The following is a 15,734-nucleotide window of genomic DNA, read 5'->3' as shown; positions in this document are numbered from 1 at the left end:
AACAAGCCCTGTACTCTGTGTGTTTGTGTGTTCAGGCTGGGAGTACGGCATCACCATTCCTCCCGATCGCCGCCCTAAGTCGTGGGTGCCGGCGGAGAAGATGTACCACACCAACCGCAGAAGACGGTGGATACGGATGAGGAGGCGAGACCAGCAGAAGATGGAAGCTCTCAGGAAGGTAGCAGGAGAGAAAGACCAGATCGAACACCCAGAGAGATGGATAAAAAAAACAAGAAATATACTAAAAGCCCTCATAGTTGAATCTTTTTCCAAGAAAATCATGAAAGCAAGGGGAAGATGAGGTTGAAACGTCTCAAAATGACACGTAAAAGATGCCACAGTATTTTTGCTGTGATCATCGGTTCATTTTCCCACTTGTAAAAGGCAAGTTAAAAAGTATCATGTCAGATGATCCAGTTCATAGTTCTGGTCAAAATGTTTTTTGCCTTTGTTTGCAAACTTTTGCAAAAAAAAAAAAAAGGACAAATAAGTCCCTGATCTTCTTAGGACTTCTTCCATGTGAACAGCTGAACTTTCCTCTTTAAACCACTAGATGGTGCTCAAGTTTTGCAAATGAGAAAAGGTGAAAATGACTTCTGACTTCTGTTGGTCATACAATTGGGAAAAGGACCTGAATGAAGTCAATTTTATCTGACTGAGCAGATGGCAGAGTAATCTACCATGAGATATGACTGAGCTGCTGTCAATCTGTGTGTGTTTTCGCAGCAACGTCCGGATGAGGCTGAAAGAGAAGGTTGGGAGTATGCATCGCTGTTTGGCTGGAAGTTCCACCTGAAGCCCCGGAAGACGGACAGCTTCAGGAGGCGCAGGTGGAGATGCCGTATGGAGCCGCTGGAGAAGACAGGACCAGCAGCCATCTTTGCTCTTGAGTGCTCTCTGGTGAGGGGACAAACATGTTTAATGATAAGTTTTCAACATCCATCACACTTGTCATCGTAAGGTGATGAGATGTAACATCTAGTGACTACATTAGAGTTACAGCTCAAGCTGTAGCTTGCTGTAAAGCAGTGTTGTTGCCTAATGGTAAGCTAGATAGGGACTGAGCTTTGACCCTCAGTCCAAATCCAGAATTGCAATCTTGTGCAGAGTATTTCAACCTCAAAGCTTGAGTTTTGGGTACATTCTATCACCATTCTCCTCTTTTCTACCCTCTTCTTCCTCCAACAGAGCAGCATAGAGGACAAACACGATGACAAATCAGTCACAACTACATTTGGAGTGAACAGACCAACCATTTCCTGCTTCTTTGACCGTAAGACATCACTCACACTTTCTGCTGTTTGCTTTTTCCACCTCATCTACCTTTTTCTTCTCCCTGTCACTGTACGTATAATGTGTCTTATGTGTCTGTAGGTGGCACCCGCTACCATCTGCGATGCTACCTGTATCAAGCCAGAGACCTGCTGGCCATGGACAAAGACAGCTTCTCAGGTACAGTGCAATGAAGTCCATGGATCGCATGCAGCTGTTGTGTCCATCAGTTCTGGTAACTTTGCACCATCTAGTGGCTGAAGAGCTTGATTTAATTATTTATTATATAAGTTTTGGTGTTCTGTTCTGTTTTCATCCTTTCCCCAGTCTTGTTTGTTGTAAACGTTAAATGTGAGTTGGGAATGATATCAGATAAAATCTCAGTTTAACTTAGTGTCAGAGCAACATGATCAAAATGTCAGTCAGTAAATAGATAATTTTCATCATTCATTTTGAAGTATTTTAACTGATTGTCATTATTCTTGTTAAATGTTTTTTACCTTTCTTAAGGATGGACCAAATGTTCATTTAGTGAAAAAGCTTGATGACAGTCCAGCACCCAGATTCTTCCACTATGAAGCTGTTTCATTGTAAAAAATGCAGTTTGCAGTTTAACATTTTCTGGATGAAGCCTTTCAGGCTTCAGTGGCTGGTGGAGCCTTTCCAGATGTGCAAAGATGTTAGTTCCACGGGCACAAACGCACCCCCACGCCATCAGAGATGCAGACTTTTGAACTGAGCTCTGATAACAAGCCAGATTATTCCTCTCCTCCTCAGTCCATACGTCATATCTAAGATTTCCAAAAATAATTTTAAATTTTGATCCCTCTGATCACAGAACAGTTTTTTTTACTTTGCATCAGTCCATCATAAATTAGCTTTGACCCGGAGAAGACAGCAGTGTTTCTGGTTCATGTTCACAAATAGTTTCTTCTTTGCATGACAGGGGTGTGGGTGGCACAGTGACCTGTGTTCACAGACAATGATTTCTTTAAGTGTTCCTGAGCCCATGCAGTGATTTCTGTTTTTTTATGCAGTGCTGCCTGATGGCCTGAAGATTACAGGCGTCCTATGTACTGTTTTCAGCCACGTCCATCGCAAAACAGAGATGTCTTCAGATTCTCTGAATCTTTTGATGATAATGTGTGCTGTAGATGATGGAATATTCATAATCTTTGCATTTTTACGTAGAGGAACACTATTTAAGGTGCTCTTTTTATGCCGAATGATGTTTCTGGCCTGCTGCCAAATTAACATATTTAGCTGCAATATGTTCCTCCAATTGTTTCTTTTTAGTACCGCTTAACTTTACAGTCTTTTATTGCTCCTATTTAAACTTTCTTGAGATGTGTTGCTGCCAACAAATTCAAGATGAGCTCATATTTTTCATCCATCCATTTGCTATCCATATCATTTAACTCAGGGTCACAGAGGGGCTGGAGTCCATTCCTGTTTTTTTATGAAATAATAAATGTTTTATGTTTTCATTGTTCTACTGAGAATAGAATATTATTTTCTTTAGATTTGTGCATCACAGCATCCTGTGATTTATATCTTACACGGCTTCCCAACTTTATTTAGCACTGAGGTTGTAGTTCCTGTGTTTCGAAAGCAACTTGTGATTAAAATAGATACAGCAAAGGGGAATTAATCAAACTGAAGTGCCAGTGGAGCAATAGCATCAAGGTTTCTGATTCATAATTGTGACGCTGTTATTCCTTCTTGAGTTTTACATTTTCATAGGTGGAATTTCTGTTTTTCAAAGCTCGCTCTGGCCTGGTGAAGGCGACAAGAAGACTTATTGCATCTTAGCATTGCCTAATATGCATAGAGCCCAGTGTTGTTCAGTTTGGCTCTAAAGTCACAGAGTTATTACTGATTGGATTTCAGTATTTTGTCAGGCAGTAATTTAGAAAAATAGCCTGGAGCTTCAAAGGTTAAATAAACCATCTGTGCCTGATGATGCCCAAATAGCAAGCAGACAAAGTCAGAAGCTAGCTGGTGAGAACAGTTCAGCACTTAGCAGCTAAATAAGATCAAACCGCATTATGAAGTAGCCAATAACATGTCACGTCTGCTGCGCTCACTTTGACAGAAATCGAACAATGCAGGTTTAAGTATCATTAGTTGCACAGCATTACCACGATGGTTGTTGTAGGTTTGCTTTTGGCTCAGGGAAACTCAGCTTTAGCCACTCGTGTACAAAACAGCAAGACTCAGACTCAGTGAGGCAGGCAGAGCTCCTAGAAAGCAAGGGTCATCAAACTTTAATATCAAGCAGATTAAATCTAATTGAGATTTGTGATTTTACATAGCCATGCCAAGAGAAAAGGAGAAAGAAAAAGGGAGCTGGATGTGGGGAGTTAACAACATTAAAGATGCTGATGTAATTATAAAACAGCTCTGACTGTAACTAGAATCAAAAAAAGAAATAAGAGAAAGGTTCACCCTTTGATTTAGATGGGTCATGGAAACTACAGCTACTGTGTGTGTTAATCAGAGGCTCGCCACAGACTCAGATGTAAAAACAGCTCTTAAAAACAGAAGGACGGCTGGACGGCAGAAAGAAATGATAGATGAGAGTCTGCCTAAAGACAGGGTTACTGAGAGGGAACGTCAGAGAGGATTCAGGCAACAGACTAGTGATAAATCACTATCTTCACTCAGCCTCGTTAGCTGTTAGCTCACCCAGACACGCAAAAACACACTGTAATGGATGAGTAGAGCTGATGGATGGGCTTCGGTTGTGTGTTAATCTGGTATTACATGGCGTTTTGGTGGCCATGATTAAAGACTGTGTCAGCTACCACACACTGAGGGTTTTCAGGGTTTCTTTTTTTACTTGGTATCCCTCTTTTTTGGGATCTTTATTTCCTTCTTCACCCATGTGTCGTTTTCTCATTTATACCGGCCTTATCTCTTTTTCTGTCTTTCTGTCTTTCATCCATTCTTTTTTTGTCTTTGTTTTTCCACTTGTTTAAAGCAGCACTCAGTTCATTCATCAACAACTTGAGGTTTTAAGCTCACTTACACATGGCTCACAAATTCTCTCTCTTTTATCAGTCTCATGTTTACTGTCTGAAGACATTTTTCAACTTTTCACCCCTTTGTGTTCAACAAAAGTCAGTGAGGAAATGCAATTACTCAGTCACTAATAGGACAGTATAGATCAACTCAAGGTAACCCTAGGCTAACCCTAACCAAAGTAATTTTATGTGTGCAGATGGACACAATTAGTGTGCTTTTTTTATAATTTTAGTTTTTGTTTTTTTTTCCATGCTGGTACCACAATTGTATCTTTCCCAGATGGGACAGGATTTGTCACCGAGCCAGAACATGAAATAACAACATTGGTCTGTAGAGAACAAAGTTTGAGAATCATCCTTTTTTTTTTTTTCTTGCCTCCCAGTTGTGATTCTTTACTTGTGTTTGGATTAAGGTAAATGGTTAGGTCTATGTGCTACACAATGCAAAGTTAGACAGTTACAAGCATCTACATGACTATCACATGTCATGCGTTGCCGTTTTCATCATGTCATGTGAACGCTGCCCAAAAGAAAGCAACAACCTAGGAATATATTACAATCTCACAATGAGCAACCCTGTATCAGCTTCAGGGTTAATTGATATATTGTGACACTTCTACGTGATTTCTGATGAGACTGAACTGAGCCACCTGTTAAGCCTGAAAACGGAGATTTGTAACATCCGGTTAGATACCTGAGTCCAAGACAGTATGCAAAAGGTAAAATAGAATTTTATATATATTATTCCTCATCCCCCCAGTCTTTATTGGGTTTTTGTAGTTCTGTTGGTCCCACTGGAGCACTGACTACTGCAGCTTCCTGCTTCCCTTCTGCAGACTCACATAAACACACACAGACTTGCATAACCCCTCCTGGGCTATTTGTATTGCTGTTTATATGAGCTATTGGGCTGTTGGGAATGGACGGTAATTGAGCGGGTCACCATGGGTGGTGTGTCTATACAGTACATGTGTGTATCAGCTACAGGGTTAATTGAGGGCTGGTGGGAAAATGCATTTTAACTTCTGTTTACTCCGATGCTAACGGCTCCACAGAGACTCGTTACTCAGCCTGAAACAACAAACTATTCGGTCAGAGTAACTGTAAGTACATGCTTTTATGCATGTGCCACACACACTTTAAGTTATTCGTGTGTGTTAACACTGAGGACAGTGGCTATGACCTGGAATAACAAACTTCTCATTGCGGTGTTCCCAGCACTCTGTCTCAAGCTCGGCATTCCCAAGCTGCTGATGTCACTGTGTGGGATGCCAGGATTGTTTGGACCCTGGAATACACAAGTATTTATAGCTATACTTGTTAGGACACTCATTAAAGTGCATTCATTGTGCTCAAGAAGAACTTCCGCTCTTCAAGTTAGGACAGAAAGTGTATCCACAGCTGCCTTCACAGAATAATCACATGAAAACCAAAGTACACCCTCTTTTAATTAGGTTTTTATGTATCAGAAGAATAAAAAAATCATCTGGTCCTTACCAGGTCTTCAAATGAGGTAAATGCAACGTCAGATGAACAACACTGTGTCATTATTTACTGAACAAAAGCTGAGTCAAAATGCAGCAGCAGTGTGTGAAAACCACGGTACACCCTTAGTGCTTCCATAAGAATTAAGAGGGTAAGTATCAGCCAGGTGCTGCTGATCAATGCACTTGATGAACTGATCACTTAGAAAGGCCAACGCTACTGCCCATTCTACAATGAGAAAGGTAACTTACAAGTGGAAAATATTCAAGGCAGTTGTCAATCTTCCCAGGAATGGAATCCCAGTAAGTTCATCCCAAGGGTCAAACCATAAAATGTTCAAAGAAACTGCAAAAAAACAAAAGCCACGTCTTAAACAATACAAGCTTCAGTAAACATGAATAAGCTTGTTTGGAAAAATTGCAGGTGAAAGCCTCTTCTATTTGTTTTCTTTAAATGAGGTATAAAAATACTCCTGGCAAAAGCAGAAATGCATGCATTATTGAAACTTGCAGTTAAAGTATTTAGATTTTGTGGTAGACTGATGTTCTCACCTAAAAACGCAGTCACTCCCCTCCATGTATGCTGTAATCCAATCTTCTGTGTTGAGCCAGCTGGTCTGGCTACACTTGCAGGCTGATGCTTGTGAGATGAAAAGTAATTCTTCTGTAAACTGAACCGGCAACACCTTAGTTTCTCTCGACCCTTCAGTTGTAGAGCTATGAGACAGCAGGTTTAAAACAGCAAACGGAGAATTAACTTAAGAAAAATGACCAATATTCTCTTTCCAGACCCCTACGCCATTGTGTCGTTCCTCCATCAGTCCCAGAAAACGGTGACGATTCGCAACACCCTCAATCCCACCTGGGACCAGACACTCATCTTCTATGAGGTGGAGATTTTTGGTGACCCCGATGCAACAATAACCAATCCTCCCAATGTTGTTGTGGAGCTCTATGATCAGGACACATATGTGAGTGTTTAAGTTCTTGGAATTGTTATGTATGCATATTCTTTTGGGCTAGACTTTGGCTGGACCAGTCCTAATTTTACAGTAGCTTTAAGCTTTTAATTCAAATCAAAACAACTCGATCTTATATGCTCCTCTATGTCGCTATAAAATACTCGCTGTGAATGTCTATGTTGTGTTTTCAATGTCTAGGGAGCAGATGAGTTCATGGGCCGTTGCGTGTGCCAGCCTTCCCTGACTAACTCGCCCCGTCTGGCCTGGTTCCCAATTCGCAGAGGGGGCAAGAGCGCCGGCGAGCTGTTGGCCGCCTTTGAGCTCATACGTAGAGAAAAGGTCAGCGGTTTTACCTTCAGTCTCATTACCACCTTCTAGCCCTCTGCATTGACTTTCTACATGTATCCCCTCTTCTGCCCATATTCAATTTTGTGAAATGGCGAGTGTGTTCAAGGGTTTTGGAAATATGAATATTTGATCTGGTAAATGTTATTGGTTAGAGTAGAGTATTTGGCTTAAAAGGAAGGTGAGTAAGACTTTCTAAAATCTACCCAAACTGTCATGTTTTGCGCAATTTCACAAAAAAGATGAGTTTATATTACAAGTATCATCCAGTCTTTGATGCACGTCATACAAGTTGAACAATTACCTATTATTTAGATATGGCCTTATGGTTTGACACTAAACATGAGCAAAAACCAAACCACGGGTGTAAACACTGTTTTAAAGTAGTTGGTTGTGTTTTGGCAACATGATTTCCTGGTTAGTGTTTGGCACTAAAACTACTTGGTTAGGTTTTAGCGAAAAGTTGCAGTTGTGTATAAAACACAGTTTACACACTACGTTTACCTGTCATGTTGAAGTTTGATGCTAAAAACTTCCATCTGCATTGATTATGTCATAAAAGGAGGTCTTGACTAAATGGCAGGACAGAGTTTTACCCAACAACTGTACTATACTTCACATACATGTCTTTCTAAGCCTCAACAACAGAGCTGCCCAAAGCTGTGTTGTTTTTTTTTAAACAATAACTTTATGCCAGTAATTTACTATTTTGTGTCCACAGGCAGCAGTTCACCACATTCCAGGACAAGAGGTCAGTTGATCTTCTTTACCTCTCCACCGTGGAGTTGTCTTTCTTTATTAACATCTGTGGACATGACATCTTTAAAACGAAGCTTGTCTCATCAACAGGGAGACATCGTCAGCTCCACACACGTGTTAGATGAGGTAAAACTACTACGACTGCTGCAGCGATCATTTTTTTTTGTCTGTCACCAAACATTTTTTAAAAATCTCTTTTTCACTCATATTATACAGATGACTAGTTTAAGACAAAATTGGCTTTGGTATTTGTCATCAAGGTTTTGAGTATTTGTATGTATTTGTATATGTCTCTTCCCTCTTGTCTACTTCTCACAAGTAAGCAAACCTGCTGAAATAGAAGTAATTTATTATTCTGCAGTGCTTTTTTTATAATAGTTTTAAAAAAAATAATGCAAGGTAACCCTTAGCAAAAAGTACTTTATCCAAGTGTACTACGAGTATACTTAAAACTGAGGCAGTATACTTGAAGTTTACTTTTATATACTATATTTTATATACTTAAGAATAGTATATATACTGAAAAGTACAAAGAAAAGTCTAAGACAGTCTAAGTACATTAATACTAAGACTTACACTTATACTTTAATAGAAAGCTTATACTTGTACTTTAGTATACTTCTTACTTCTTTATGCCACAAAGTACTAACACTTAGTTTATCTTGATCCAAGTACAGAATTAGGTCAAGTTGTTGACTCAGCAAAGAAGGACTCGATTTCATAGAGGCTCTTGTTTTTTAAGTGTCTGTAGTGCAGTGGTAACATCGCCACCTTTCATGTGGGTGGCCTGTGTTTAAATTCCCTGCATGTCAGGTACTGCCTCCAGCAGGGTTCCTTAGGCAAGACCCCCTTATCCTCCCTGTGTAAGTTGCTTTGGATAAAAGTGTCTGCCAAATGCATAAATATAAATAGCGTGCTACAAGTAATATGCTAAGTAACTAGCAGAAACTTTTTTTTTAGTTTTAGTAATTATAAGTTCATAAATGTATACTTAAAGTATACTTTAATAAACTAAAATGTGGACTGGAAGTATATAACTAGTACACAGTACATAGATGAGTGTACTTGTTGTATACTTGAAAGTGTGCTTTTGTAAACTTAAAATGTTCCAATTTAAGTATGAAATTAATATATTTTCTAGTACACTACAAGTACATGGTCTGTAATATTCTTGCTATAGTTATACTCAAACATACTTAATAAAATGAACTTCAAGTATACTACTTTTTTGCTAAGGGGATGCAAGAAGTTTGACTTCTGCTCATGAATGAATTCAAAACGATCTGCATGTTGCAGTGATTAAAAACAAAGAAAAAAACGGTCTGATCATTTATCTTTTGTGGTGAGTTTTCTCTTTTTTTCTTCTTCACTGCTTTTCATCTTTTTGTCTACTTTTCTTCAATGTTGCTCCCTCAGTTGATGTTTCCTGGATTCCTCACAGAAAACCTGCAGCAATGGGTACAATATAGAAGCACACGCATTAAACGTCAAGCCCGTCCAAAGCCGTCCTGTTTAATGTCTGCGTGTCCTCTTACAGCACACACAGATAACCTCATCATGCATGCATGTCACAGACTGACTGTCATACGGCACAAGCGTGCTCTTCTTCCTCAGTTGGTTCTTTTCATGTGGTTTCTTTGTTTTTCCATCCACTAACATAATTTGGTTTCCTGTTCCATAGAGCTGCAGATGTGTACGGAAGCCCAAAGAGGACATGTGTTAAATATTGAAAGTATATTTTAGCCGAGGACTGCAAGAAAGTCCCAGTATCTCAGGACAACCGGCTAAATGTTTTTTGCAGAAAAACTTTGTTGTTGCATAATAATTATCTATCAATCTGTCAGGTGATAGTACCATGGATTAAAAAAACAACAACTGGTTATATCAAAATCAAGTTGTGCCTCTGGAAATGTACTTGCACTACATTTTGCCATTCTTTATTTTATTAAAACAACTTGATATGACTGGATAAATAGATTTATAGACGTGTCGTCTTTAGCCTTCCACAGATCTTGTTGGTATGTATGCTTTCTGTAAAATAACAAAGGGATTAATTTAAAGGGAAGTAAAATGTTACATATGTGTGCCTGTAACCAAACATTTTTGACATGCTACTACAGTACTAAACCGCATCATTTAACAATTAATGTGGGTTTAAAACAAAATACAGCTGGCAGTAAACCGCACGGCTTCACTCTCTTGTGTTTTTCACTTTCGTACCCTGTCAGTGACCTGTCTTTGACCCACTTTTGTCCTGCGTTCCTGTTGGTAGCCGGAAGAGTCGGATCTTCCGTACCCACCTCCTCAGAGGGAGCCCAACGTCTTCATGGTTCCTCAGGGAATCAAACCTGTCCTGCAGAGAACCGCCATCGAGGTATTTGCTAAGATCTGCAAGAACAACTTTAGCATGCTTTGTTTCTTTGTTTCCTGCAAGCTCAGAGATTAAATTTTTTGTTCGTCATTGTATTACTATTTAATATCTTTCTATTTTGGACTATTTATCGAGCAATTTAAAGGCTCTGGGTTGAGCCCTTGATCATTCCCCTACTCCATTTTTCATTATTAAATGACATTTCACTTGGGTAAATCCGGATAACATAAATACTTCCCTCTCCTCCTGCCTCCCTTTTTAAGGTCCTGGCATGGGGCGTTCGGAACCTGAAGAGTTTCCAGCTGGCCAGCATCACGTCTCCAAGTCTGCAGGTGGAGTGCGGTGGCACCACCGTCCAGAGCTGCGTCATCCGCAGTGTTAAGAAGAAGCCAAACTTTGACATCAATACGCTCATCCTTGATGTGGTGAGAGCGCAGAGACTTGTTGTTATATATATATATATATATATATATACACACACACACACACACACACACACAGTGCAATCAGTGCAGAGACTGGCCACTTTCATGACTAATGAGAGCTCTGCTGTGATGTGGGTTGTTTCAGCCATTTATCTTCATCAGTGAAGCCACAATAATGGCAGCAGAGAGGATGACTCTGAGCTACCTTTTTTTTTGAGACCCCCCCCCAAAAAAAACAACTGGATTTTATGTGTCACTAAACCACTGTAATATAGAATGGAAATTTTTACTTTGGGTGTTGCAAAGATAAAAGCTGACTAACAGTTTTCAGCTGAATGCTGCTAAAGAGCATTTTTATCTCAGACACAAGATTTTATGTATGCAGTGTGTCTTTAATCGTAGAGCCAGACAGGGCTGTGATGTGCTGCACAACACCGTTTTAAAAAACAGTGAGATGTACTGTAAAAAAACCAAAATAAAAATATCTAATCCCTGTATTACATTTAACAAAATAATTTAAGACGTTGTAATTAAAAACTGTTAAATACACATCTTAAAAAAATATGTATTCACTGTAATTCTGATGCCGATTTCATGTTTTAAATAGACGGAGATGATTTGTTTCCCCAAAATGGCAATTTCATATGGTCAGCGAGGCCTTTAAGCACACATGAAACATTTAGTCCTGAAGAATTTAGCTAACTTATAAACAGTTTTGCCAAGGGGGGGAGGGTATCTATCAGAGCCAATGCTTCACCAGCGCATTCTCATCAGAAAACATGTAAAACGTATCTATGTCCACATCTCCAAGATGTAGAGTCATTATCCATGCTTAGTTATTTAGTATAAAGCAGTGGAAAGATGGGAATACAGGCTACCCCTTTAGTCATGTTTTTTTCTGTAAAAGGGTGAAGTGATAGGGAAATGACAAACCAGGGAAGCATACTTGATGTTGTGACTACTACTAAAACCAGATCACAAGCGAATATATGTGTGTACACACACATATGTGTAATTGTTTAAAAAAAAAGAAAAAAAATAGAATCAGAATCAACCAGAACCCCATCAAATTATTACGACCCAGAACTTTGAAACTAAACCAAAGTCAGCAGCGTCTCCAAAAGTCATCATTTTCAATGAGCACGACCAAATTAACTCACGGGGGACATATTTGGCTTTTAAGCTGCCACACAAACCACCAAGTTGTTCATGTGGACCAGTTGTTAACTTTGTCTTTTGTCCAAACGAGGAGCTGAAAGAAAGCTGAAATCCTATCTTGGACAAAGAAGTGCAGAGTTGTCTAAAAGTCATCGTATGAATTGTTCCTAAATCAAAACTGCTGATTATGAGAGCTAAAACAAGTGTTATTGTCACAAAAAGCCAAACTTCATACATGTGTGCACTTATTGCCACTTCACTGCCACTTATTTTGTCATTTTTTTAGATTAAATTGACATAGCTGGCAAGTCAATATCATACATCCTGTGGGAATATATTTCCACTGAGTTTACATTGCTGCCATTACATTCCTCCAAAGTGTTTTCTTGTGAAAACCTAAAATGAAATATGGAAATCTTACGCACATTTTCCCTAACAGCAGCAGCAGCTCCAAATCGGGCTCTGTAGTTAAATGTTAACAATATTAAGGTCTGAAGTTGATCACCTCAGTGTTTTATTATGACAGCTTTAACTGGAGTATGGAAATATTCACATATTTTTCCCTCAAACGCAGTTCCTTGCTCTGACTCGTACAGTTTAATGTTAACAAGATTAAGCTTTTTTTTTTGACCACCACAAGGGTATGTCTGCCTCGATCAGACTGTGGAAAAATGCACATATTTTTCCCTTAAATTCAAACCCTGAAGTAAGTCCAAGGATTAGAGGGATAAGAAAATATCATGTCCACAGTTTCATCGTATACGACTCTTTGAAGAATCGAGCCATCTAATATCAACTCTGTGAATTGTATGTCTTTAGCATCATCACTTCACTGTAGCCTTTTTAAGCCAGAGGGGTCAAATTACCTTTTGGCCTTTGAGTTGGTTTGGTTGTGTGAGATATGGATATTTTTTTTCACATGTATCTGATGCTGTTGTCTCAGTTACTTCTTTAGGTGGTACTCTGCAGACTCAAAGCAGAAGTCTCTAGCCATCGCATTGATAGCTGATTTTGCTCATGATATATCACAACACACGAAGAACATCTTATGAACACATCAACGGGGTTAAAAACTCAATTTTGAGGGGAGGAGAACTCAAAAGCCCTGAGCTGAATACTTTACTTACTTGTGCCCTGATTTCCTTCACAAAGATTAAATCTGATCTGTAATTTGATGGATTAAGTAACTTCTTCCCTCAGGTAGGTGCAGCTTGTGAAGGTGTTATCATGCTTTCATCAAGTTGTGACCTATCACACAGGCACATAACATAAGCAATTAGTCAGGCCAGTTAGGGAGTCTGTTGCAGCTGAAGGAGGTCCTTTACTCACCTTGTCTTCTTTTTTTTGTTGACATATTCTGTTTCTCATTCTTTCCCTCTATTACTCTGTCCATCTCTCCACAGAGGCTCCCCTGTGAAGAGCTTTACATGCCGCCAATCGTCATCAAAGTCATCGACAACCGTCAGTTTGGGAGGAAGCCGGTGGTCGGTCAGTGCACCATCCGGTCGCTGGAAGAGTACCGCTGCACTCAAGAGGCGGCGGGAGCAGCAGATGAGGAGGAAGATGAGGGATGGAGACGTAAGAGATAGAGCGATGGGTGAATTCAAACAAAGATCCAGACTAATTATCCATGTTAAAACATGTCTTTCTGCTGCGTGTTTGTGTAGGCGAGACACCCCATTTGACTTCTGGGGAGGTCTATGTTGACATCGATGACGAGGCGCCGCTCATGCCTGACCAGGTAAGAATATCTTTCGAGATAGTTCCATAAAGTTGCTACTTGTGAATATCACTGCATTATCACAATAAGCTATTTCCATAAAAGAGAATCATCAATGACTTCATCTGTCCATTACTGTCTGACGTTTCTAGCAAGTCTGACTTTCAGCCAGAGCTCACTGTTTTCTATAAGAAATGTCAATGTTTAAAGGTTGACGATACGACACTTTTGAACATTAATGTAACAGAAAACCAGTTACTTATCATTTAGAGATGTAGTGGCCTCACTGCGTCCTTACCACAGACAGAAGCCACTTCTCTCTGTGTTCTAATCTGAGCCTCTACGGTCCATATTGTGACAGCCGGTCTGGCAGCGCATGCATGTGTGTGCGAGTCAGTAACGCCAATGCTGTCATGAGCTGGCCCTCTCAGAAATGAATATCAAATAATAAACCACGGTCTTCGACTAAAACGTCTCTCACAAAGAGAGACACAAAACCAGACGCCACACTGCTTTAGTTTTCCCAAGATCGAGAGCCCATCAAGCTGCTAAAGGGCTCCAAGTTAGGTTTCTGTGATGGTTTGTGTTTGGTTTGTCATGGGCTGAAATGCTGTGACTCTTGTGCATCACATTACTGATGGATGCTTTCACTGGGGTCATATCTGTTGAACGAGCAGAGCATTCATTTCACAGAAAACGTGCTGCTGCTTGTGTTTATTGCAGAAAAGTTCAAACTACAACTGAACTCTTGCTCTCCAGTTGTACATTACTCTCTTAATGCTCATGAAGGCTGTGTTTGTTGTGATAGCTTTGCATATATCTGTGTGTGTGCAAATGTGTACTTTTCTAGGGGGTGTGTGGTGTTGCGACCAATAAGTGTAAAGGGCAAGTATTAACACTCATCTTTCTTCAGAGACTGTGTGTGTGTGTGTGTTATTATGTGTGTTCAGTGGTACCAGCAGTATAAAAAAACCCAACATGTTCTGACATGATGACCTGGCAAACCATGTCTGTGGTTGGTGGTTGTCGTGGCAACCACAAGACCTGCACTCGTCACCAATCATTAAGTTTAAGACTCTTGGGTCTTTCTTTCTTTCTTATTTTCCATTCTACATTTGTCCTGCTTAAATTCCTTTAGTTTCACACACACACATTTAGAATTTAGGCTAAATACACTTGAACACAGAAAGCAGTTCAGTGTACACGCAACTTTTTTGACAAGACTAACAGGTTATGTCAAAACAGTTCCCTGTCCTTCAGTGTATGGGCGAAGCTGCTCAGTCAAAAGCAAAAGTGATGCCCCGGACGAACAAAAACGTTCTCACTGTTCTTCAGCAGAAAACCCCTCCTTTCCTAAGCTGTCCCACCATCTTGATATGACACCATAACATTTTTCTTAACATTTTCTGATGCCTCTGTGAAGAAATGACTGATTGGCACCTGAAATGAGGTTAAATCCAAGGAGATGGCGGTGCAAAGTCTCACGTCACAAGCCAAAAACCTTGGTTTTCCAGACCTCACGTGAATAGCATGAGTAAGTAAGAAAAAACTACTCTCTGGAAGGCATTTGCACAAAGTTGCTTAGAAACAATAAATACAAAAGCACAGAAAAATCTGCCCGGTCCTGTGCATGCCAATCGCTGAAGAATGATACATCGGGAACATCGTTGGTGCATTTGACTGAGCTGCTTTGCTAGTCCATTGAGGGGCAGAAAGCTGTTGTGAGATCAGCTGATACAGTATGACTTAGCTTCAACTGAGTGTGCGTTTTCATGTGGACAGATTTTTTTTCTTTTATGAGCAGTGTTTTGTGGAAATGTTTTGCAAGTTCTGTCACTTAAAAACAGAGTATAGAATCATAAGTATGGATGAATACCTTGAATAACAGGCATGCTTTGTTCTTGACTTTCTCGAGCTCCATTTCAAAAAGTCTCTTTTTTTTTCCCCCACTCACGATATTCATCACTGAAATGCATCCAGAAAAATGTCATATGAAGCTTTAAAGTTTCCAAAAACAACAACCTCAACCCGACAAGAGCGGTTTATCTGATGATCTTTGGATCAGTATATGCTATTAAAGTATTTTTGCCATTTTTTTTTTTTTTTAATATATATCAGCCAAAGATTTTTGACATCGGACTTTGAAGAGCATGTAAAGTCAATTACTTAGAAAATGCAGTCAGCTAAAGCAAAAAACCTCCTGTCCCCTGAT

At 39.7% G+C, this 15,734-nt stretch overlaps 1 protein-coding gene across 8 annotated transcripts in view; it reads left to right on the top strand.

The window, feature by feature from the left end:
- Positions 1 to 15,734, top strand: part of dysf (dysferlin, limb girdle muscular dystrophy 2B (autosomal recessive)) — an 84,394-nt gene that overhangs the window by 27,263 nt on the left and 41,397 nt on the right. For all 8 annotated transcript variants that reach the window (XM_072376773.1, XM_072376776.1, XM_072376772.1 and 5 more), the window contains 13 exons: positions 36 to 178; positions 727 to 900; positions 1,189 to 1,273; positions 1,375 to 1,452; positions 6,572 to 6,753; positions 6,943 to 7,083; positions 7,811 to 7,840; positions 7,939 to 7,974; positions 9,265 to 9,306; positions 10,121 to 10,222; positions 10,483 to 10,644; positions 13,206 to 13,380; positions 13,470 to 13,543. In XM_072376773.1, the coding sequence (XP_072232874.1) occupies positions 36 to 178; positions 727 to 900; positions 1,189 to 1,273; positions 1,375 to 1,452; positions 6,572 to 6,753; positions 6,943 to 7,083; positions 7,811 to 7,840; positions 7,939 to 7,974; positions 9,265 to 9,306; positions 10,121 to 10,222; positions 10,483 to 10,644; positions 13,206 to 13,380; positions 13,470 to 13,543 (1,424 nt within the window). The remainder of the gene's footprint in view (positions 1 to 35; positions 179 to 726; positions 901 to 1,188; positions 1,274 to 1,374; positions 1,453 to 6,571; positions 6,754 to 6,942; positions 7,084 to 7,810; positions 7,841 to 7,938; positions 7,975 to 9,264; positions 9,307 to 10,120; positions 10,223 to 10,482; positions 10,645 to 13,205; positions 13,381 to 13,469; positions 13,544 to 15,734) is intronic.

The sequence above is a fragment of the Leuresthes tenuis genome, unplaced genomic scaffold (genome assembly GCF_036924035.1).
Source record: "Leuresthes tenuis unplaced genomic scaffold, fLeuTen1.0.hap1 SCAF_22, whole genome shotgun sequence".
Taxonomy (NCBI): Eukaryota; Metazoa; Chordata; class Actinopteri; order Atheriniformes; family Atherinopsidae; genus Leuresthes; species Leuresthes tenuis.
Note: the sequence above shows the minus strand (reverse complement) of the source record. Positions and strands in the feature narration are given on the sequence as shown.